At 43.7% G+C, this 24,550-nt stretch overlaps 1 protein-coding gene across 2 annotated transcripts; it reads left to right on the top strand.

Annotated features, from left to right (window-relative positions):
* Window positions 1-24,129, top strand: abcc1 (ATP-binding cassette, sub-family C (CFTR/MRP), member 1). Of its 2 annotated transcripts, none has more exons than XM_034539248.1 (31): window positions 1-158; window positions 3,141-3,317; window positions 4,109-4,237; window positions 4,830-4,967; window positions 5,141-5,266; window positions 5,669-5,730; window positions 6,449-6,580; window positions 6,965-7,189; window positions 8,192-8,369; window positions 8,621-8,782; window positions 9,406-9,498; window positions 9,796-9,999; window positions 10,302-10,448; window positions 11,287-11,371; window positions 11,534-11,603; window positions 12,161-12,287; window positions 13,393-13,569; window positions 14,012-14,179; window positions 15,460-15,634; window positions 15,777-15,837; window positions 16,425-16,551; window positions 16,681-16,888; window positions 17,480-17,790; window positions 17,976-18,175; window positions 18,346-18,472; window positions 19,257-19,358; window positions 20,094-20,240; window positions 20,365-20,523; window positions 20,841-21,007; window positions 21,700-21,894; window positions 22,297-24,129. In XM_034539248.1, exons 1-31 carry the CDS (start codon window positions 111-113, stop codon window positions 22,403-22,405), a joined length of 4,536 nt encoding a protein of 1,511 aa, XP_034395139.1. In that variant the 5' UTR covers window positions 1-110; the 3' UTR covers window positions 22,406-24,129. The 2 variants fall into 2 exon arrangements, with proteins under 2 accessions (XP_034395139.1, XP_034395138.1); XM_034539247.1 differs by lacking the exon at window positions 1-158 and adding an exon at window positions 799-906.
* Window positions 24,130-24,550: the final 421 nt, after the last annotated feature.

The following is a 24,550-nucleotide window of genomic DNA, read 5'->3' as shown; positions in this document are numbered from 1 at the left end:
GGAGGTGTAAACTACCACAGAAGAAGACGACGAGGTAGCAACCTTCCGCTTTAACCTCAGGTTACAAAACCAAAGCTTTGCCTCCTAAACACTCCAAACAGTCGCGGCGAATGGGGCTTGACAAGTTCTGCAGCCTGGACAGTTCCGATCCATTTTGGGTGAGTTCGTTTTCACGACCTGTATTTCTAACCCCTGAACTTCCAACTCTATCCAGTTGTTGTTATTAGCTACCCGGCGGCACATGCTAACAGACCCGACCACCCCGCAGCCACCAACATCACAAGGCTGCCCTCTCCTGAACAACCAGCGGTCCCCAGCAGCCCCCGGTGCCACCGTGTTGTCTCACTGCAATTGCAAATGGTGCTTACAGCTGCGAGGAGAAATGTGCTTCTGGTGTGAACAGCATGGCTGTAGCCTGCTATGAGGTCATCAAGTTCCAGACCTGGGTGATCATTTCCTAGAAAGCCCACCGTCATCGATGACAGTGTGAGTGTGTGGCGCACCAGTGACAACGACAGCACAGTTGGGTTCACTGCAATACAAACATGTATTCTCGAGACCAGTGGTTCTCAAATGGGGGTACGTGAAGGCACTCCTAAAATTAGCATCCATTAAAACATTTTATTGCGCAGATCGTTTTGAACATCTTGCTCAAAACACTTATAAACTATTAAAATTCCAGGGGTTTCTAAATTAGGACACCAAGACCGCCGCTAAAAAGGTCCCCCCCCAGTGTCGACGTTCACGTGGAGGTGTAAACTACCACAGAAGAAGACGACGAGGTAGCAACCTTCCGCTTTAACCTCAGGTTACAAAACCAAAGCTTTGCCTCATAAACACTCCAAACAGTCGCGGCGAATGGGGCTTGACAAGTTCTGCAGCCTGGACAGTTCCGATCCATTTTGGGTGAGTTCGTTTTCACGACCTGTATTTCTAACCCCTGAACTTCCAACTCTATCCAGTTGTTGTTATTAGCTACCCGGCGGCACATGCTAACAGACCCGACCACCCCGCAGCCACCAACATCACAAGGCTGCCCTCTCCTGAACAACCAGCGGTCCCCAGCAGCCCCCGGTGCCACCGTGTTGTTTAACGTTACCACTAAGCACCCGGTGTCTGTCAACCTCACCGGGACACTGGAGGGCTCCGAGGCGGGTGCGCAGTCCTGTTCGTACCTAGTTTTCAAACTAGCTGGTGCGCAGCGGCGCTGTGCTTCTGTCGCCACCTTCATCACACACTCGTTCAACATGTCTGTGGTCGTATGGTTGGAGGAGAGCGCGGGTCCGGCTGGTTTGGAGTCCGTTGTTCGCTTTATGTTCCCAAAAGTAACTCGGAGCGCCCTACGGCACTAACGTAGGTTACGGATGTAACTCTGGTTCTGTGAGTTCCTGGATGGCTCTTCCTGCTCCGCGCTGTCCAGATGTTAACAAAGTCTCGTGCGTGACGTGTGTACCTGCATCTCCAAGCTATAACTACCACGTGGGAGCAGACACCCAGCCTCTCCGAATCTTCTCACCGCCAAAAAGGTTCAGAGTGTCCAACATGACTGTCTGTCACACAGGAAATCACAGAACTGAATGGTCAGTAAACAAAGTGGACGACTCCTGTGGAGAGCCTCGGTTTAGACTGTGCATGTTGTTCCCACTGTAGCAGACACGCAACTGCTTTGGATCTGAGGACCAGCAGATCCCCATTAAACCTGCTGAGGTCCAGTATAAACACGAAAGAGTTGTCTCTCTTTCGTGTGAGGAAATGTGTTGAGTAAAACCCATCACTCTGGATGTGGGTCTATTACTCTATGACCTTTTTGCCCAAAAGTGTCTTTCCTGAGACAAGAACTGGAGGCACAGGAGTGGGGCTGGTGGCGGAACTGCTTCCTATAACCATGTGATATAGTGTTTAAAACCCATGTATCTTGGAAATGAGCTTCCCAGAAGGTCATGTGCTGCTGAGTAAATCTGCCCACCGTGGGCTCCCAGTCCTTACCATGTGCCTTGAGGTTTATTTGAGGGTCTGGAGGGGGTGTTTTTGGTTTGGTTTGGTTACTTTATTAGTACCCGTAGGTAGTCTTGGTTTGCAGTAGTAGAAAACGAGGCATCCATCTCGACATGCATTACAACAAACACAGACAACCGGACAAACATGATAAAAGTACTCAAAGCTACAGATAAGTGCTGTTATAATTATAATTATAATTTGTTCACCTGCGTGATGGCTGCTGGAACAAAGCTGGTTTTATACCGCTTTGTTCTGCACTGTGGTACTAAATACCTCCGTCTGGAGGGGAGGAGCTGAAATTCCCTGTGCAAAGGGTGGGAGTCGCCCCTTAAAATGGAGCCGGCTATCCGTTCTAACTGTCTGGTGTACAGGGACTCTGGACTAAGTTGTCTCCCACCAAGGTTGGTGTAGTGGAGGTTGGTCATCCTTAGGCTGAAGCCTATTGCCTGCAGCAACCTGGCAGTGTTGCCAGGGCTGTGGCGCAGGATTGAGGAGCTGAAAACTGCGTGGGTCCCATGCATTACACATCCTGAAGCACTAAGCTGGGGCTCCCATGCCTCTCCCCCGATTACGCCAGGCTTCTAAAGCTAGATTGCGTCCTGCGCTCTAATGCCCTCGCCGCCTCTGGCCTGGCACAACGGGGAGCGTTCGTAGGGTTTGCCTGTGAATGTCAGACATAAGCAACTGCGCAAGCCACATCTGATGTCATGGCACGACGAGGGTGGCCATTAATCAAAACAGTTCTCTCGTCAGCAACCTGAAGGCATGAAGTGCCGCATTGTTTGTGTCGGCCAACTCTGTCACGTCACACTTTGGCTGCTCCATTGCTGATTGGGCGAGGAGGAGAACAGAGAGTGAGTTTCCAATATGAGCCTTATGAGCAGCAGTATCATAAGCTTTCGGCTGGCAACCTCGGTGAGGGCAACACATTGCACTCCCACCATAAAGTCGCAGGTAGGATGACAAACATCAAACAACACATAATGTGCTTGCCTAAATATAGAACCGAAACACAAATCTAATGGAGCCATTAAGTGTAGTAATCAGTAGGTTGTTTTTTTTGTACCTGAAACTACATGTGACAATGGCCTTCAGTTAATCAGGCAGTATAAGTTCCTCTAATTATTTATTTTCTTGACCAGGATTGGAACCGTACTTGGTACACTGATAACCCAGACTTCACCCAGTGCTTCCAGAACACTGTCCTGGTGTGGCTGCCATGCCTTTACCTCTGGATATGTGCCCCCATCTACCTCATGTACCTCCGCAGCCACGACCGTGGCTACATCTGTATGAGTCACATCAACAAAGCTAGAACTGTGAGTAATGAGACCCGTGCGTGCGTGCGCGTGTGTGTGCGTGTGCGTGTGAACATTTTGGCAATTTACAGTGTTTTAGTTCATGTTTTGCCCACATTGCTCTCATCCTATTGGTCATATTTCCCATAGGCTTTCAGTAGCTCCGCCCAACCAGAAGTTGGCCAATTTGAATTTAATGCATTTATTAAAAAAAACTTTATCAAACACCATCAAGTGGGTTTATTGAATTTGGTTCAACTAATGTGACGCTATAATGAGAAGAAATATGTGTTACCTTGATTTAATGATGTCATAGGTCACGTGACAATGTGCCATTTTAGGTTCCTTACTTTTCAAACCCGTTCTTGGAGGATTCAACAAATCAATTTTTTTTAACGATGTTACGGTGGGAAATGTGCATGTTGATGTGCCCCAAATTCCACAGGCTGGATAAGAGTCCAGGTCTAAAGACATCGACTTTGACTTTGATCATTAAACTCTATGATATCAGATTTTAAAGAGCTTAACTTGTCAAAATAAATGTTCCTTTTTACTATTAATGTTTAACATTGTAGGATGAAGTACATTTGTGTCCTAGCTTCACAATTCAAACAAATTCAGTTTTTATCTTGTACTATAATCACATCATATGGTAACACTAAAAAAATGCAAACCAGGACTTTTTCTTTGTGCGTCTTGCGAAGTGGTAAAAGAGCGCTCACTCTTCCGATAATATATCAATAGTATAATGTTAGTAAAAGTCCCAGGTTTGACATCAAACAGGAAGCTGTGAATTGTTCTTCTCTCCACAGGCTGTTGGCCTTCTCCTGTGGATCATCTGCTGGTCAGATGTGTTCTTTTCTTTCTGGGAAAGAAGTCACAGCAGCAGTGTCCCTGCACCCGTCCACCTCGTCAGTCCTACCTTACTGGGCTTCACTATGGTGAGAGCTGTTCTTTGTCATTTTTATAGAAAGAGTACTCCCTATAACCTCTATTTGAGGTAGAGCAAAGCGTATTTTGGATTAATCAATATTAATGTTTTGGCCCGTGGTTTTATTTTCTCGAATATATCAGTTCAAGTGTAGTTAATTTGCACAAAGTAAAGAGCAGTACAAGGTTCTCCATTCATTGTCTGACACTATCCAGTCCAGGTCTAGAGCAGCAGATTAAACAAATTAATTAAATGAATTCTCTGTATGCAAGGGTTTAACTGTAGCCAGGCCATGAAACATAGATAGCAATCATATCGCATTTATAATAAGTTGGTAGTATACAGCTTTTTGGAAAAATAATGTGTATTTATTTTTGTGGTATTGGTATCAGTATGCTCTATCAGCAAATATGAACGTTAATGTATTGTAATCGGTATTCAGTGTCAGTAAGTAATCAATTTCTTCCAATGGAATCCCAGGCCTGATGAGATATGTAGTCCATCCATTGGGCCTTTTAACAAAAAGAAAGGAAACCATTAAATACATTGAGTAAGATCTGTATGTTCTGTCTGTATGATGTTTGAATGTGTTTTTGTTCCAGTTGCTGGCCACCTTCTTAATCCAGTATGAGCGGATGAAAGGGGTTCAGTCGTCTGGGGTGATGCTGATCTACTGGCTGCTGGCACTGCTGTGTGCCACAGTCACTTTCAGGTCCAAGATCTTTCAGGCCCTGGACCAGGTCAGTCTTAAATGAGCTGTAATTAAGAGTTAATAATAAACCTGTAGACATGTAACTGGTTTGGTGTGGCACATGTAATTAGTAATTCCCAGATGTTGCCTTTAGGGGAGACATTGATTATAGTAAATGAAAAGAATACCTTGGGTAAAAGCGTTATTTGTTTTTTAATTTAGCCGTCGACGGTGTGTGTGTGGAGGTACACCACCTTCTATATCTACTACGCTCTGCTGCTGGCTTCTCTGCTCCTGTCCTGCCTGACGGACCAGCCGCCCCTCTTCTCCGAAGCCATCAAAGACTCGGTGAGAATCTGTCTCCTGTCTGTCAGATTGTGAGGCTCTCTAATAACCAGACAGTTTGAGAGAGGGTTTGCAATCTGATTGAGAAAATATTGTTTGTTTACTTTCTTGTTCCATACTCGCAGAAAAACAATACAAGCCATTAATAAGGATAGCTCTCTCTCTCTCGCTCTCTCTCTCTCTCTCCCTCGCCCCCCTTCCTGTAAATGGTGATGTGTTCATTATAGTTTTTCAACACTAAGGCTGAAAAAGGCCACTCATTTGGAACCCTAATGGATTTAACCTCCCATTTTAGAGTAGAACACAAAACTCATCCCAAAACCTTTTTATTTTCTATGACCTAAGTGGATTTATGGATGTTTATTAGGAGGTAAGTAATTCAAATAAAAAAATGTGTGTCTTCAGAATCCCTGCCCTGAGCCTGGAGCTAATTTCCTCTCCAGAATAACCTTCTGGTGGATCACCAGGTAAGCAGACAATTAATATCCTACTGCTGTGGATTGTTATGTGTAGTTTCAGAGTTGTCTTTCTCTTATTGGGAAGATTAAAAGAAATGCACAAAATATACACGTCATTTTAGAAGTTATTAAAAGCTAGTGTTTTTAGTGATACTATCCCTCCAAATTAGGTTGTCCAGGGAAATTCTGAACTAAACAGACCGTAACTTAGGGAGGAGGGATCAATTTATGGTCCGTATGAACGGGATGAATGATTACAACAACCAACACCTGTTTCAATGCTCACATGGGCATGTGAGTATTGTTCAAAGAAAGACTTGATCAATTGGACCTGTACTTATAATTGTATCTAGTCTTTACGACCACTCAAAGCTCTTTAACACTACATGACATCATTCACCCATTCATACACTGATGGGAGGAGTTAAGGTGCCACCTGTCCATCAGGAGTAACTAACATTCACACATGCATGTATACACAGTAGAACAGCTACGGGAGACATTTTGGGTGAAGGACACATTGACATGGGCTAGCAGAGCCGGGGACCAAACCGCCGATCCTCTGATTGAAGGACGACCCTGCTCACCACAGAACCACAGATCTGGTTGTGTGCACGCACACTCGGCATGGCAGAAATGTGTCATAGTTTCAGCACATGTACCTGCAAGGCAGATGGAACATATTGATATACACAGTGTTAATCTGCACCCCTCTTGTGTCCACCAGGATGATGGTGACGGGCTACAGGCGCCCACTGGAGGAGAAGGACCTGTGGTCTTTGAACTCTGAGGACCGCTCCCATACAGTGGTCCCACAGCTAGTGTGCCACTGGAACACAGAGTGCCAAAAGGTCAAAAGGTCAGGAGTACAGCAGAGCACAACCACTTCAAAGACGTATACGGAAAATGTTCCACATTGTTACCTTGGTAAAACTATACCTGCTAGATTCGATATACATGGGAAGAACAATATGTTGCTCTCCTTTTGTTCCACAAAGCTGTTGATAAAATGTTTTGACAAGCGGCTTTGGTCTGAAGAAACTATTTACTACACCCAACACTCATCTCTATTTTCACAATAACACATCTTGTGTGGAGATCTCATCTTCGACCACAGGTCTGAGAGGTCCACTGAATGGAGAACAAAATCCCACAAATCATAGATGAATCCCCTATCGACCAACTGTTTTATTTAGAATATTGTTTTGAAACAGTCTGCCTTCCTCCAACTCTCTCCTGTCAGGACTGAGCAGAAAATGTTGTACTCTCCCAAGAAAGCCATGCACAGCGAGGGCAAAGAGGGCCGGGCTGTGGAAGAGTCTGAAATCTTGATTGTAAAAGCCCAGAAAACAAAGGAGTCATCCCTGTTCTGGGCCCTGTGCCGCACCTTCGGGCCCTACTTCTTCATTTCCTGCCTCTATAAGATCATCCAGGACGTCCTCATGTTCGTTGGGCCTGAGATTCTCCGGTGAGAAAAATGTTCTCAAACATATAGACACTTTTAAAAGGAAGGACATTGCCTTATAGCATTATCTGTTTCATATAGCATGAATCATTGATGCATCTAGGGTTTATACATGCACCTTTCATACACTAGTATGAAGTACTAATACGTTTCTTACATTAAGTGGGTCAAATATAAATGTTTGGAGCCCCAAATCAGGGCCACTGTTCCACGCAGAATATTTAATTCTTAAACCACCCGTGGCTCCTCGGGTCAAAGGCTAAACTGTCCCAGTTTGAGCCTGACCCGGACTTTACCTGCCCCCCCATATACATATGTCCCAAGCTTAACACGTAACGGTACTCTGTATTCTTTCAGCAAAGCACAGAACAGATGTGCTACCTTTTTTATTAAATGGCTCAATCCACACATGATTATTACGCTTTTAGTGAAGCAAATATTCAGCTGCATTTGTGTTAAACTTAATAACTATCTATATTGAGCCCACCTGTCTCAATGCAGGCAGATTCCCCATACTTTACGGTGGTCAGGGAAATAACATAATTGAATGGGTGGAGGAGGCATTTATGGAAGATGGAGTCAGTGGATTGTAGACTGAACGCTTATGTGGCGCTCATGTCTCACTTCCAGTGAAGATGAGTGCGTGCGAGGCAGACGGCCATGGCAGTGCTGTTTTCCTTCTTTTTCCAAAATTGAGTATTCATCTGTAGACCGCCTGATTTGTATCAGAGACACAGACCGAGGCCACATCGGGATCCCTGCTGCCTGTGAAAGAAGCAAAGACCTTTAAAAAAAAAATTATAATACAATAATGTGTAAAATAATAATAATTTTGGATTAAGCTATTGTAGTTACTAAATACTCTGCCTTTTAAGCACAGCAATGTTTTCCTTTACCTGAGACAGCTCACTAGTCTCTGAAAGGGTTGTGCAGATCAAATGGATCACATTTTGTTGTTGGTTTCATTAATAAGCGTTAACATTTTGTTGACTTGATCCCATCCAGGCTGCTGATCCGCTTTGTCAACAACTCCAGTGCCCCTTACTGGCACGGTTACTTCTACGCGGCGCTGCTCTTCATATGTACCTGTGTGCAGTCGCTAATCCTCCAGAAGTACTTCCATGTCTGCTTTGTCTCAGGCATGCGTCTGCGCACTGCCATCATAGGAGCTGTCTACAGGAAGGTACAGGAAAAAATGTCTTTGGTATAGGTTATAGAAATACACGAAAGAAGTGTTTTAAGTCCAGGTTGGACTCACTTCCTCTGTTTTTAAATACTGATGATTTAAGCCATCATGATATTTTTACTACAAACAAAAAGTCAAAGTTGACTGAAACTTTCAGTAACCTAAAACATTCTCTATTGAATGGCTTAATTATTCTCCCGTCAGTGTCATGCTTTGGCCTTGACTACAGTTGGACTGTGCTCTTTCAGGCCTTGGTCATAAGCAGCGCAGCCCGCCGCACCTCCACGGTGGGAGAGATGGTCAACCTGATGTCGGTGGACGCTCAGCGCTTCATGGACCTCATCACTTACATAAACATGATATGGTCCGCCCCTCTACAGGTGGTGCTGGCCCTCTACTTTCTCTGGCAGGTAGGGCAACTGCAGACTGTCCCACTTTAGGACTGCCAACATAAACACTTGAGCGGCAGTGATGGGTTAATGTTTTCTGGTGCTGTGGTGGGACATCATGCAGCAGTCAGTTCTGGATCAGAGCTGCAAGAAGAAATAACTCTGCTCAATGCGGAAAATTTCAACAGTGTAGTCGTGAGATGGTGGCGAGTTCCAAACAATACAGAGATTAAAACCAAACTGTTTTGGATACTTTGCTTTGAGTAATTGTAAGCCGGTCTTATTTTCTTTTGTGTATGTGCGTTTGTTCTTTTCATATTTAAAAAAAACAACAACAAAACAAGCCAAACTTCTCAATCACAGCAGATTAGCACCAGCAGACATCTGAAAACTTTGATACTTAAAATCATAACATTGGCCATTTTTGTAATTGACTTTGGACAACTAATGGAAAACTAGAAACGTATAAAACTTTTAAAACGTCATGTTCTGCTCTGTCGCAATTTCTTTTCTTTATTGGTTTAACAGCTGTGGATGGAAGCATTATGTTTTGGACAGAGATGGATTTAAATTGCAACATGACTGGTTGGCCGAAGCATACAACCATGAGGCGGTAATTCTAGTTTTGATCTGTTGCTGTGCAGAACCTGGGTCCGTCCGTGCTGGCTGGAGTGGCTGTGATGGTTCTCATGGTTCCCATTAATGCTGTCATCGCCATGAAAACCAAAACTTACCAGGTGGGAATTTTCCACACACGCACACACATTGACACACATCTTTCCTCTAAAGCCATACAAAACGTCCTGATTACTTTTTGCGTATTGCCTCTGCAGTCTTTCTAATGTTCAGATGGCTCAAAGACCTGTGGCTAGTGTGTGAGGGCGTATCCAACCAAGCACTTTTTTTATACATTTATACACAGAAGTGACACACAGAGGTCCTACTCAACCAAGTTGCAAGCACTGAGGATCAAGGATCACCGTCGAGCTTGTGTCAGTTTGTAGCAGCGTCTGACTGGTTTTGTGTCTGAGCAGGTTGCCCAAATGAAGAGTAAAGACAATCGCATCAAGCTGATGAATGAGATGCTGAACGGCATCAAGGTGCTGAAGCTGTACGCCTGGGAGCTGGCCTTCAAGGACAAGGTGTCAAAGATCCGAGAGAGTGAGCTGCGGGTCCTGAAGAAGACCGCCTACCTGGGTGCCATGTCCTCTTTTACCTGGATCTGTGCACCTTTCCTGGTGAGTCCAACACAGAAAGACCGACATGCACCACAATGAAGAAATCAAGTGCGTAGATTACGTAATCTCATTGTGGCGATGGCGACATGTTGTTTAGCTGGTAGAGACGTCCAAGCAGGCAGCAGTTTCTATACAGACTGGACAAGATCACAAATATTGGGTGTCTAATATTCAACCCTTTTGTAGGGAAAAAGACGTTGCTTATCTCATTTTCTGCAAATCGAAACATTAGAGTCAATTGAAAAGGACTATCCTCTCACTAAGAGCTCTTTCTCTCTCCCTTCTGCTGCGTCACTGTACAGGTTGCCCTGTCGACCTTCACTGTGTATGTTCTGATTGACGAGAAGAACGTGCTCGATGCCCAGAAGGCCTTTGTGTCACTGGCGCTCTTCAACATCCTGCGTTTTCCTCTCAACATGCTGCCAATGGTCATCAGTAGTATGGTGCAGGTGAGTGTGCCTCCATTGTTGTCTCCATTATTCCACTGCGTAGCATGGCATGAGTAAGAAATAAGGAATGGAAGTGGTCCAGAGTTTGACTTTGGTCAGAGAACGCCACTATCAAGATAAAAAGCCTTCACCTCACAATATCTAAATAATCACATCTGGATCTGTACAAGTCCCAGTATTATACAAACATTTCCTGGTTAACCATCACAGGAATGGAAGGCTTTGCAGGTGAAATAACATCTGGGGTTCCAAAGCATACAGGGTTCAGGGTAGAGGACTCCTGAATCCAGGGCCGAACTCATTCACCTCAATGACAAAACAAAGAACTACTTTATTCCCTTGCCTGGTATCTCCTCATGCAAATAGATAGGGCCCTCACACCGACAACGTCGGAGAAGGACCTATTGTATTTCTAGGAATTATTATTATTCTCTAGCAAGAAAAGCATTTTTTTTTTTTTTATCATACCCTAAAACTTGTTAAATTTGACATGCATATCAACTCTGGTGAAAATGTTTATATTTTCTCACATTTGGGTATAAAGAAATGTCTCTATAGCGTGCACTTGAGTTGTGAAAGCCCACGCATTTTGCCAACTATGACCTATTGGCCTAAATTTGGAACACTTGTCCGCTTGGGTCTGCTCTACAAAAGTCAATCATGGCATTAAAATGCGCCTAATTAGATTTTCCGCCGTTTTGAAAAAATGATGAACATTATGCATATGTACATTTCTGACTTTGTGCATAGACACAGTTTTATGTGTGAATCTACACAAAGCTTTATGCATCCTGCCACTGGTCTTAGTGAGTTTTCCTCCCTCTGTGTCAATCTTCAGGCCAGTGTGTCCTTGAAGCGTCTGAGAGTGTTTCTTTCACACGAGGAGCTGCAGGAAGACGGCGTCGTGCATGAAGCAGGAGCAGGCTGAGTTTTTATACTGCTTCTCTGTCTATTGCTTTGTCTGTTGTGTCCTCCCTCAATCCAGAATTATACATTTCCACTTGTATAGATCCTTTTTCTTGTGTCTGTTTATGGAGGCATCTATCATACAGTATGCTAATATACCTCCCCTCTCTTCCTCCCAGCTTCACACAGTATCTCCATGGTGGATGGAGTTTTCAGCTGGTCCAGAGCTGAATCACCGACACTCAAGAGGTTGGTGTCGTCTTTCCTCAAGAAAATTACAGCAAAAATGGAATGTTCAAAATACCAGCTTGCACACATACTTCATTCAAAATAATGTACACTGTTCACGATTAGTTTGTCCCCTTTTAAAATGTTACTCTAATGCCCATAGGTACAATGAAAGAGTTGCTGTTCCTCTTGTCCATACTGACTTCCAACAGATATTTCATTGCAAGAAACGTGGGGCAAAACTATTTTGAAAGTGTGTGTGTATATATATATATATATATATATATATATATATATATGTGTATGTATTTATGTGTGTGTGTGTATATATGTATATATCTCATCACTTGTTAGAACCAAGCACTTTTATGTAAAGTCCATGTAGCTGGAATGATCCTTTGTTTGGTGACTGCATTGTTCTGCCACTGTGACGATTGGCAGTTTAACCAGGTAGACTATTAGGGGTCACACCTGCAATACATGTTACTTTAACGTATGTAATTGTTTCTTGATTAAGAAATGAGTGAGTATTTCTTAAATGGAAGTGAAGTGGTTTGAATCTCCCTGTGTGTCTGCAGGCTGAATGTGTGTATCCCTGAAGGCTCTTTGGTGGCTGTGGTGGGACACGTGGGTTCGGGAAAGTCCTCGCTGCTGTCGGCGCTGCTCGGCGAGATGGACAAACTAGAAGGGACTGTGGCTGTCAAGGTGGCCGCTCTGGTTCTCTCACAGTAACGCACACACTGATCCTTTGTCTGCTGCTTTCACTACGCTGAGTAGACTTGATTAAAGCAGCACAGGCCCTGGATGACAGTTGTTCCATTACACTTCTACTTCATAAAGGTGCACCTCAGAGTCAAATTCAATAAGGCAAGACAGTTTACACACACACACACTAATAATTTGCTGTGAGATGAGAATTAGTAGCTGGGAATGACGCCACCGGCCAGGACAACAAGTCTGAAAACGTAATTGGCCGTGCTCCAGCCAGGTTCGCCATTATTAGCAATATCATGTTATCACGGTGGAAATGTGCGCATCCAAACACCGTGGCAACATGTTCAAATAGACAGAACTGTAGGTATGACTGATTTACTGAGACACAAGTAAGACAGAAGTGCTAACAAACAGCCTATTATTAAAGCGTCGATAGCCAATATCAAAACTGACTGCTTATAAACACAAAAATAAATGACTAAAGGTAACATAACATATTTTCCATATCCACAGTCCTTAATAATGTTATGTTAACACTTGCTCACCTGTGTAAATGTGTGCTGTCCGCCCAATGTTTTGTTGCTGCTCTGTAACGACTAACGACATAAAATGACTGACGGAACATTGCTGCTGCTCATTAGTGTAACGGATCAGGCAGCTCAATCCACTTCTGACAAAGAGATATTCTTGTTGGTTGAGGATATTATTTGACCAATCAGGAGTCAACACTGTGATTCTATGTACTCTTATTTTTATGTTATTTTTTGTCGTTTTTTTTGTTGAAACTAATGCTGTTCCTAACTGGACAGCAGCCAAGACATTCACTTTGTAGTTTGACCAGCTCCCATGATTTTAAGTATTGGTGGAAGGCAGTCATAGTTAAGAGAAACGCATTGGATTTAATGACATCATACTGCGTTTCCATTAATATGAGGGGCTAGGATCATTTCTGTCTAAAATCTGTTAACAAGATGGGGTGTGGGGACATACAACCAGAGTGGTTCATCATCCGGGGAGCACAAACGTGCTCTGTCTGACCGCTCATAATCAACTACAGAATGCCATGATGTGTTCCAATGTGTTGGTCTGCCTTCAGGGTTCAGTGGCCTACGTTCCCCAGCAGGCCTGGATCCAGAATGCCACGCTGAAAGACAACATCATGTTTGGTCAGGAGAGGAGACAGACCTGGTATCAGCGTGTGGTGGAGGCATGTGCCCTTCAGCCTGACCTTGAGATCCTTCCAGCTGGAGATGACACCGAGATTGGAGAGAAGGTATCCACTACTGCCCACAGTCTGTTTATCTGCAGAGTGGTACACATTTAGGAAACAGCCTTTTATTCTGAAATAGAAGCAGGAAGTGTTGAGTTAATAATAAGTTGTAGCTTTTTTTGTTTGTTATGTCTATGACATATTCTACAGATAAAGACATCAAAACTGTAATACCAGTGTTTGTGGTATGATATCAATATACTGGCAAAATATGTTTTTCATTTTTGCTGTAAATCTAAAATCTCCAGCCACGCCTGCACTGTGATGCTGTTAACATGGAAGCCAAATAAAAAGCAAGAGTTTTCGCTGCCATTAGACTTCAGAGACAATTTAATAAAATGCTGTTTCAATAGACTTTAAATGGCACACAGACATCAAATAAGGCACAACAGTCATTAAATGACAAAGTACCCTTGCATGGTTCTATGGTCTCTCTTCTGTATAGGGAGTGAATCTGTCTGGAGGTCAGAAGCAACGGGTGAGCCTGGCCAGGGCTGTGTACTGTGACCGTGCTGTCTACCTGTTGGATGACCCGTTGTCTGCTGTCGACGCTCACGTAGGGAAACACATCTTTGAACAAGTCGTCGGCCCACAGGGACTGCTGAAGAACAAGGTGTGTGTGTGTGTGTGTGTGCTCAAGCTTCACCGCCCTAAAGCACCGTGTGAGCATTCATTGTCATTCATCTTGTTGCTAATTATTCATTCTGATTGTTGTTGTTGTAGGCAGGTATAGTATGAACATAGACCGATGACTCAACACAAAGCGTGAAAAGTCAAATGAAAACTAAAATACTACAAGAAGTACAGAAAACTAAGGCAGCCGAAAAATGAAATTTAGATACCTGCCAAATGAGATATGGAATAACACAATTTATAGAAAACTCTGTCATCAAAAAATCATTGATGTATTTTAACTGCTAAAACTTTGTTTGTAATGTTTCAGTTTTGAGGGAAAGGTAAAGTATCTATTTAGCACCTGTCGGATGCTGTTCATTAACAGTAACCTGTACTAGTCATTAATTCCATGCATCATCCTTCGTGCAGTGACCTAAACTAGTACTAGTCATTAATTCCATGCATCATCCTTCGTGCAGTGACCTAAACTAGTACTAGTCAGTAATTCCATGCATCATCCTTCATACAGTGACCATGTATCAGTGGCATCATCCCGATCAATATTGTGATCCCGATGCCGTTATGTAGTAGGGCTGCAACGTACGACTATTTTGATTGTCTAATTTAAGCGTCTTTGAGTGTCTAGAAAAGCGCTATATAAATTCAAAGTATTATTATTATTATTATAATTTTGCTATGAGCTTTTACATTTAACTGGAGGTTTTCTTTTAGACATGTATTAACTCCAAATAAAGATTTTAAATGGGTTTCCTGCTGATACAATGGGTTACTAGCACTGCAGCAGTGAGCTCACACAGAAGGCTAAACTAGTGGAGGGATGAAGAGTAAAGGTTGTTAGTAGTTTAGCTCTCTGTGAACCATCGCGGTGAACCAGCCAAGAACCCAAGCAACATTTATTTCCTTCTCTGTAACATTCTAGTGAATATTTTTAATCATGTCCATGCGGGAATAGTATATAATATTCCGCCGTTGAATCATGCCTTCAGCATTTGATGACGGTACACGATGCACAGTTTTTATGGGGGTTATGTTCCCCAACGACGGCAACAATAAATGGCCTCTCCCAACTCTGAAGGACTCGGATAAGGATCATTGTGTCAGCCTGGTTGAGAATGTAGTTTTCTGTGTGGTAATACTGTACAGTAGTTTAAAGGTGTGTTAATGATTGTCATAGTGATCAGTAAAGGTGTAATACAAAAATGGCACAGGTATCCCCTTTTGCACACAGGCATGTTACATTTGTGTGGATGTGTGCAGACACGTGTGCTGGTGACCCATGGACTGAGCTACCTGCCTCAGACCGACTTGATCCTGGTCATGGTGGAGGGAGAGATCACAGAGATGGGCTCCTACCAGCATCTCATGGCCACAGAGGGAGCCTTCGCTGAGTTTCAGAGAACGTACGCCGCTGTCGACCACAACAACGATGATGGTAAGATGTTCTGCACACTACACTTTAATGAAGACATCTGATCCATGAACATAAACAGTGGTTTGGATCCTAGTCGGGATTTACAGGTCATATTTATGGCTCAATCATTTTGTCACGAAATTCTTCTAAAAACTACATTTAGAAACTGTGCCAAAGAGTGGAAGCAAAGCAACAGAGAACGGCAGCACAACTGCTCTTGTTGGGTGAGTAGACGTGGACAAAGAAAATAAATGTATCGGACTTTGGATACACACACAATACCAGTTTGTGGCAGAACAAGTCATCGTTCATTTGGCTCTGCACATGGGTTTTGTGAACAAGAATATTACTGAATTGTATTATAATCCTGATCTCCTGACTTTTTGTATTCCAAATCTTAACGTCACAAACTTGTGGTAAACTAATCGTTTCAGCCTGTTAAAAGGATGTGAACGTTGTTGCGATTTTATCATTGGTGTAATCAATGCCCCTAAAATTGATATCAGGCTGCCTGTTCTGGTTGTGGGAAATTTTCATTCACGAAAATGTTACCAAAGAGTAAATAAAGAACTTTCGAACAGCAGTTTAGATGAGAGGATTTAAGTTCCTACAGTACACGCAGGTGATGTGACACTGTCAGATGTTATACAAGGGGATGATATTGGATAAAGCAAATCCTCTTAAATCACCCATATGTGGGTCATGCATGGGGCTCAGCATCACCAGGCATGTAATATACTAGCTGTTCATCTGGTTGAAGCTCCAGTATATAATATAGCGCATTTCTTTTTACTGCTACATGTGTAAGCAGCAGTCCGGTAGGCAGCAGTGTGTCCAAACTGTGCCAGAAGAATGAGGAGGACAAGGTGCTGGGCGAGAAGGCCAAGCAACCCGAGGTGGGCAAGCTGACGGAGCCTGACAAGGCCAGCACCGGACTGGTAGGTCGAAGCTTGACATGCTCAACGGCATCGGAGCAAAGAATTCATCATCACCATCATCATCATCAGTGCAGTATGTGATGGTTCCAACCACAGCCTGACCCCAGCTGGTCTCCTCTCCCTCCCCAGGTCAAGCTGTCTGTGTTCGGGTCTTATCTGAAAGCCATCGGCGTGATTCTGTCCTGCATCAGTCTGCTGCTGTTTCTCACCCAAAACCTGGTCTCCCTGTTCTCAAACTACTGGCTGAGCCTCTGGACCGACGACCCCGTGGTTAATGGCACTCAGCCCAACAGGCTGATGAGGCTCGGGGTGTATGGTGCTCTTGGTTTGTCCCAGGGTGAGGAGCGGGGACGAGGGGGAGATGCAGACGTTTAAATGACACAAGAACAAAACGATCTAAGAAGCTTGAGGGCGAGATTCCGATCGTTCTGACACACTAGAGGAACATCAAAGTTGTGTTTGTACGCAGCCATTCTAGCAATATACTGAACCAGAGAGGAATATCTACCCAGGGATATTTTACCTGAGTTGTTCAATTAAATAAAGACTTGACTTAATGACATTTGTTGTCACTTTGCCATTTACCTGACTTAATGACTTGATATCCTCCTTTTAAACCGAAAGATTAAATATGGCATTCTAAAAAGGGGGGGGAGCCCCAATCATCCCTTCATTTTCCTGACAACAGATGCTTTGAATGAGCCAGTCACATTGCGCAGGTAAGAGGGAAAGTATGATTGGCAGTGCAGTCCAGAAGACCAGAACAATATTATTTAGGACTCGAAACGCACATCTTGTTCTTGACCTTTTCAAACATAGCAGTTCAAGTGAGACTTCAGTTTTCTGACCTCAATGTGTGTGTGTGTGTGTGGATGTATGTCTGACATTCATACAGCATGTCCAAATCAACGTGATGCTCTTTTTGTAGGCGTGTCAGTCTTTGGTTACTCCCTCTCCACGTCCATCGGAGGCATCCTGGCATCCCGCTGCCTCCACCAGTCCATGCTGTATGACGTCCTGCGGTCACCCATGTCCTTCTTTGAGCGAACCCCCAGCGGCAACCTGGTCAATCGCTTTGCCAAGGAGATGGACACCATTGACACCGTGATCCCCAGCATTATTAAAATGTTCATGGGCTCCATGTTTAATGTGATGGGTTCTTGCATCATCATCCTGATCGCCACACCGCTGGTCGCCATCATCATTCCTGTTCTCGGTCTGCTCTACTTCTTTGTGCAGGTTAGTTTGAAGTTTTCAGATGGCAAAACGACTACTTTTTCATCATGCGTTCATACATTTTCAATCCATTGTGGTGCTAAATATGGTGTTCTATTTCTAGGAAGGTCTGTGAGCCTACACTCTTCATCTGTAAAACAGGTTACTCTCAGTGGTCAGCCGTCTCTGTCCTTCCTCTGTTTGTCCAGAGGTTTTATGTGGCGTCGTCTCGCCAGCTGAAGCGTCTGGAGTCAGTCAGTCGTTCGCCCATCTACACCCACTTCAATGAAACGCTGCTGGGCACCTCTGTCATCCGAGCCTTTGGGGAACAGGAGCGCTTCATCCGTGAGAGTGACCAGTGCGTGGACCACAACCAGAAGGCGTACTACCCCAGCATCGTAGCAAACAGGTTACACTCAGTAACTAAACGTACTACCTGCTGCAGCAGGAGGCATTGTCCTTAGCTGGGGGAAAAGGAAAAATCTTTTCACACCGTGTTTCTTCTTTAGTTGGACATGCCTCTTTGTTCCTACAATGGTCTTTTGTCCTTATTGTGTCAATTAATCTGTGTTTGTGTAGGTGGCTAGCTGTTCGCTTGGAGTTTGTAGGAAACTGCATTGTGTCATTTGCTGCTCTGTTTGCCGTCATAGCCAGAGAGAGTCTCAGTCCAGGCATCATGGGGCTGTCTATCTCCTACGCCCTCCAGGTAAACACTCCTCCTCACACCTGACCAGGTCACATCTTCTTCAGTGGAGGGTTAGAAAGCTCTCTGTCCTCGAGGATGCTTTGCATGCATTTTGAAATGTATATAATTGCATCATTCATCACCTTTTTGTATCTGTATCGATCTTGACCTTTTAATCATATCAGCACCCTCATGGTCCACTTCTTCATAATCACACTGGCATCTCCTGATGTTCAGTAAGGTGCAGGATGGGAGGAACCTCTGAAATGTTTGACAAGTGATGTAGAGAATGCTTCAATAGGGGGTTAGACTAACTGCTCATTCACTAACTGTTTTTTTTTACAACATTCCTTACTATTGCCATTAGCAAATAAACACTTGGAACACTGTTCAGTGAGGTCTGTTGATTATCAAAAGCAAGTTGGAAGACTCACAGCTTTTGATGGAAGCATAACACATTCTCTTCAGAAAACAGATCTGCCCTGTTTTTCTCAATTAAAGATGAAGGTTTTCATGGAAAAGTGTTCCATTTATTTTAACCCCGTTTTAGTGCTGGATTCAACTAAACAGGTGGGACATGTTTGCTTCCATGAAATCTAGCTCTCAAGTAAATGAGAACCGTATTGGATTTTAAGGGCCTGTATCCTGTTGTTTTTTTCAAGTGAATGCATTACGCTTCTGTAGCTTTTGAGTCCAAACGTATTTTTTTAATACTGCAATCTATTCACCTTTGTTTATTTTGGTGGATGCACAGCTGTAAGACAGACTTATCAAACCCGTTGTCCTGTTCCTGTCCCATGTGCAGCTGACCTCCTCACTGACCTGGCTGGTGAGGATGTCCTCTGAAGTGGAGACCAATATTGTGGCTGTGGAGAGAGTGAAAGAGTACAGTGACACAGAGAAAGAGGTACAAAGACCTCTTTACTTCACATGGTGCTGGATTGGAACCAGCATCTAGGATTTAAAGTAAAGGGAACCCAATTTAGAACTAGTTTATTTCTATACATGGATAGGCTGTGCAAAGCAGTGACACAAAACGTCAACAAGAGGGAAATTAGACTTAAATTAATAATGTTTTGGAAAAATCAATCTACACAAAAGAAAACAAGCAATTTGGTGTAATCTGAATAAATCTAAATATTTTATGTTCAGATGTTTTACTGCAGCTTCACAGATGTGACCATGTTCGCCGTATGAACATATTTTAAATGTATTTGCAGATTGTTCAATGTGTTACATTTGCGTGGGGATCTTTGAGAGCTCCACTGCTGCGTTTAAGCATTGCTGGAAAACAGGGACGTCAGTTCAATGTGGGAAACATGTTTTTTCTAAATAAACATAATAGCTTGTTGCCCTTTTGATTAGAAGACATATTTGCCAACTATTGACTCTATAGAGTAGAGTGAGCCATGAGAATAGTCTCAAAACTCCCCATGAGATGAAAGTATGATGAGAGTATCAATAATCTAGATATCAAAACACCGGATTAACACGGTATTGATACTCTGTGTATTGATATTCATGTTGGCTGATTATTTGGTTCGATTTGAAACTTGAAATAACTTTTGCTGAATATACTTTTGCTTGAGTAAGATTTATTTGGGAGTTGTGCTTATCAAAACGAGTATCCTGTGACCACCAGGCAGAGTGGACACACGAGCCCTCCAGCCTCCCAACAGGGTGGCCCACTGAAGGCTGCATAGAGATCAGAGGTCTCGGCCTGCGCTACCGTCACGATCTGGATCTCGCCATTCGCAACATCACCATTAAAATCCACCAAGGAGAGAAGGTCTGCCTTCATATCACCTCACTGACCCCCAGTGGTCTCTTTAAGTGTGTGTGTGTGGGGGGTGGGGACTGTTTGTGACAACAGTATGTGGCCCCTAACATTTCCTGCTTCATCTACCCATAAGGTGGGGATTGTGGGGCGCACGGGAGCGGGGAAATCATCCCTAACGCTGGCACTGTTCCGGATCATCGAGGCATCTGAGGGCCAAATCTTCATTGATGGGGTGGACATTGCTCAGCTGGGCCTCCATGAGCTGCGGTCCAGAATCACCATCATACCACAGGTCAGTGCAGCTGAATGTCCTGCAAGGGATGGAGATGAATGCTAGCCCCCCAGTGAAACTTAAATGCTATAAGGCCAAGCTAAAGAAACAACAGCCCAATTGAAATGTGACACTGAGACAGCATTTAGCCTCATTTGATCCATTCTGATTGTGGCATTATGTGGTTCAATTTGCAAGACACCCACAGATAGCGTGCATTAGTCACACATGGCAGAACTCACAGTGATGCTGGTGGTTTTGACTCAGAAAGGGGGCTCAGCTTTCCCCTCCCTTGTCTGAGAAGTCCAGATGACACCATTTTTTCCCCCTGTCCTCAGGATCCAGTGCTGTTTTCAGGCTCTCTGAGGATGAACCTGGATCCTTTCGAAAGCTTCTCTGATGAGGAAGTCTGGAGGTCTCTGGAGTATTCCCATCTCAAGAGCTTTGTGTCCGGTCTGCCAAACAAACTCAGCCATGAGTGTAGTGAAGGAGGAGAGAACCTCAGGTATAACATATTTGACCTCAACCGCAGAAAGAACCAGACTTGTTTAAATCCGGCTTGTATAAGAGACATTATTATCTATACTGCTTCCTTTTTTAATTAACTAACTTAATGCGTCCTTCCTTCTTGACAACAGTCATCTCATACTGCTCCACTTTCTCTTTTTAACACAAACACTCACCAGTTAATAGCAGCTTCTTCTCTTTTCATACAGTGTTAAGTTACAGTCAACACACAGAAATGTCATCGTAAAAGCCTCCTTCCTTTTTTACTGGGACACACACGTCTGCAAGAAGTATATCATTTAATTAGGGAAGCAATTCCTAAGGAAATGACTTTTCTTTTTTAACATGTAAAATTGGCCATTAGTGAAAGACTGGCTTTACAAACCATCAGTAAAGCCTCTTATAGCCTGGATGCATCATCCATATTGTATGTCTAAAGAAAGCAGTATACAACGACATAATGCTTAACCTGCTCTATAGCATTCTTTTAGACGCACTGCAAGCTTCCATCAACATGTAAACATGTCAAGAGTGCAACAGGTTTTAAAACGAATATACAACCCAAAGAGGACCAGGCCCTGAACTGAACCCCTAATCCAGCAAGGACCTCGACCCGAGCACAAACACCCCTCCTAGGAAGGAGCGTTACGCTGTTTCTAACTTGTTTACGTCTCTGTGTTTTCCCTCCAGTGTTGGGCAGCGACAGCTGCTGTGCTTGGCCAGAGCTCTGCTGAGGAAGACCAAGATCCTGGTCCTGGATGAGGCCACAGCAGCTGTGGACATGGAGACGGACAACTTGATCCAGTCCACCATCCGGTCTCAGTTTGAAGACTGCACTGTTCTGACAATAGCTCATCGCCTGAACACCATCATGGACTACACAAGGTGTGTGTGTGTGTGTGTGTGTGTGTGTGTGTGTGTGTGTGTGTGTGTGTGTGTGTGTGTGTGTGTGTGTGTGTGTGTGTGTGTGTGTGTGTGTGTGTGTGTGTGTGTGTGTGTGTGTGTGTGTGTGTGTGTGTGTGTGTGTGTGTGTGTGTGTGTGTGTGTGTGTGTGTGTGTGTGTGTGTGTGTGTGTGTGTGTGTGTGTGTGTGTGTGTGTGTGTGTGTGTGTGTGTGTGTGTGTGTGTGTGTGTGTGTGTGTGTGTGTGTGTGTGTGTGTGTGTGTGTGTGTGTGTGTGTGTGTGTGTGTGTGTGTGTGTGTGTGTGTGTGTGTGTGTGTGTGTGTGTGTGTGTGTGTGTGTGTGTGTGTGTGTGTGATTAATTAATTAGGTGTTCTGGTCCTCGTAGGGTCCTGGTGTTGGACAAGGGAGAGATGGCAGAGTTTGACTCGCCCTCCAATCTCCTGGCTCAAAGAGGAGCCTTTTACAAGATGGCCAAGGACGCCGGGCTGGTCTGAAGCAGGAGGTGCCTCTCCTTGTTCAGCTGCTCCTCTGAGCCCCTCCCAGATCATCTAACTCCACGCTGTGGAGTTCCTGAGATAAAGAAGGAGGATTGTTACGATTTACAGAGTTTGACTATTTAAGTAAGGGTGTTGATGAGAACAATGGGTTTGGTTTGAGCTGCTCCATTACACACTTCAGTTTTACTACACAATGCTATGCTGCCTGTCCCAAACCAACCTGCTTCTTCCTGTTAGCCCAGGTCCTGTAGCCCCCTGTTTCTTTCCGTCCATTTCATGTTCTTTTCCTGGCATTTCTGCCATGAACCAGGGGTCTCTAACAAGGGGCATACTGAATATGGCTTTTATTTAGCCAGAGCATGATATCTGTGCTGTATACGAGTTGTACTCGTATACAGACCAAGTCCCTGCAGTCTGTCTCCTTAACAGGTCTCTTCTGGTTGTGGTAACCAGTGCTGAGCTCAGTAGAGCACACAGAGGCTGTCGTCCTGCAAATACTAAATCCTCTAGTGCCAAAGACTGCCCTCAAACGTCTGTTATTTTTGAGAAGCAGGTACATACACCGCGCATTCAAATGGACTTTTGGATGTTTCAATTAGGACTAAGTGAGAAATGCCTGCCTCACAAATGCTTCATCTAAAAGGTATACAGTATGTTCTGTATACTAATCTTTTCTAAAATGCTGTTTTTTTTACAGTTAGTAATCAACACCCTTTACAGTTTTATACCAACAGGAAATAATATCAACAAAAGATGATACAATCTGCGGCCTCCACTCAGTTTAACCGATACAACACATTTTCTCATTCTGAGGAACACGTAACACATCTGGACTGCCCAGTGGTGTGGTGGTCCTCCTGTGTGCAGTCTGTGTTCTTCCAGTGGCAGCGTGGGTTCCCTCCGGGTTCCTCTTACAGTCCAAAGACACGCAGCTCAGGTTAACTGGACTCTAAACGGCCTGGAGGTGTGAATGGTTGTCTGTCCATGTGTCCACCCTGTGATAGTCCGGCATCGTGTCCAGGGTGAACCCAGCCTTTGCCCAATGTCAGCTGGGATCCGCTCCAGCCTTCCCGGATGGATGGAGGTATAATATCTCCAGGCTTATCTTTGACCTAACAAAGCTGTAGCTAAAAGGATAGAGAGCAGTTTGCTCAGTTGAATGTAAGAACATCAGGAGTGTTTGAGCCGTACTTTCAGATGTCATCAGGAGGATGCAGATGTGTTGGGAGCAACAGCAGGTGTGTCAGCTGATTGGTCAGAAGCAGCAGTTACACTGATGTCACAAGCCCAGGCAGTGGTGGTTTGTAACATCAGTGCATGAATCCCAACAAACTCTGTTGGATAGATTCACCGTGAGTTTAATTTATTGTGTGTTTGTTCTTTCGGCATAAGCTTTACATGTATGTGTTCATGCAAACTGCTGATTAGGTAAGAGGCTCTACTCGTGTAGCACATGCTTACCATTACATACTTATTTGTATTTTGTTCATACAAAACAACACTGTTGTTCTAAATTGTATTTTAGGTGAACTCTAATGAGCTCACAATGTGCTGAATGTACACCAAATAGACAGTATACTCTTCGTACGTTCCTTTTTGGTTTTATGTCCACGTTAAAAATGATTACAATTGTTTACATTTGGCATGTCACGCCTCAAACAAATGGATGCATGCCAACAAGTACTAAAATAAAAGAAACATGTTCTCAAAGTCTGACTTCAGCTCACAGAGAAGTTTTCCAATTGATTTGACACTGCTACATTTTTTTGCATAGCTGTATTTGTGATTCTGTTATTTTAGTGAATATATTCACTGTTTCTACTGTCAGTTTAATGGACATAGATAATTGATGTCCAAATAAATTATTAAGTTTTTTTTTTTTAAATGTTATGCAGAAATGAACACCAAATATATTATAACTTGGTTATAGATAGAGGAAACTGTAATGTAATTATGGACCTCAGGATAAGGACATGGGGACTGCTTTGCATCGCTGTCATGATAGCAAACATTAATTTAGCTAAACTAAATATAACTAGTTTAGCTCAATTTTCTGTGTAACGATTACAGGTGGCACACGATTAGGTGGCACACACCTTTTGAAATTGAGACCTTTTTGAATGAGAACAATCACATAATGGA

This window comes from Cyclopterus lumpus, chromosome 8 (assembly GCF_009769545.1).
Source record: "Cyclopterus lumpus isolate fCycLum1 chromosome 8, fCycLum1.pri, whole genome shotgun sequence".
In the NCBI taxonomy this organism is placed as follows: Eukaryota; Metazoa; Chordata; class Actinopteri; order Perciformes; family Cyclopteridae; genus Cyclopterus; species Cyclopterus lumpus.
This window is presented reverse-complemented; position numbering and strand designations above follow the sequence as displayed.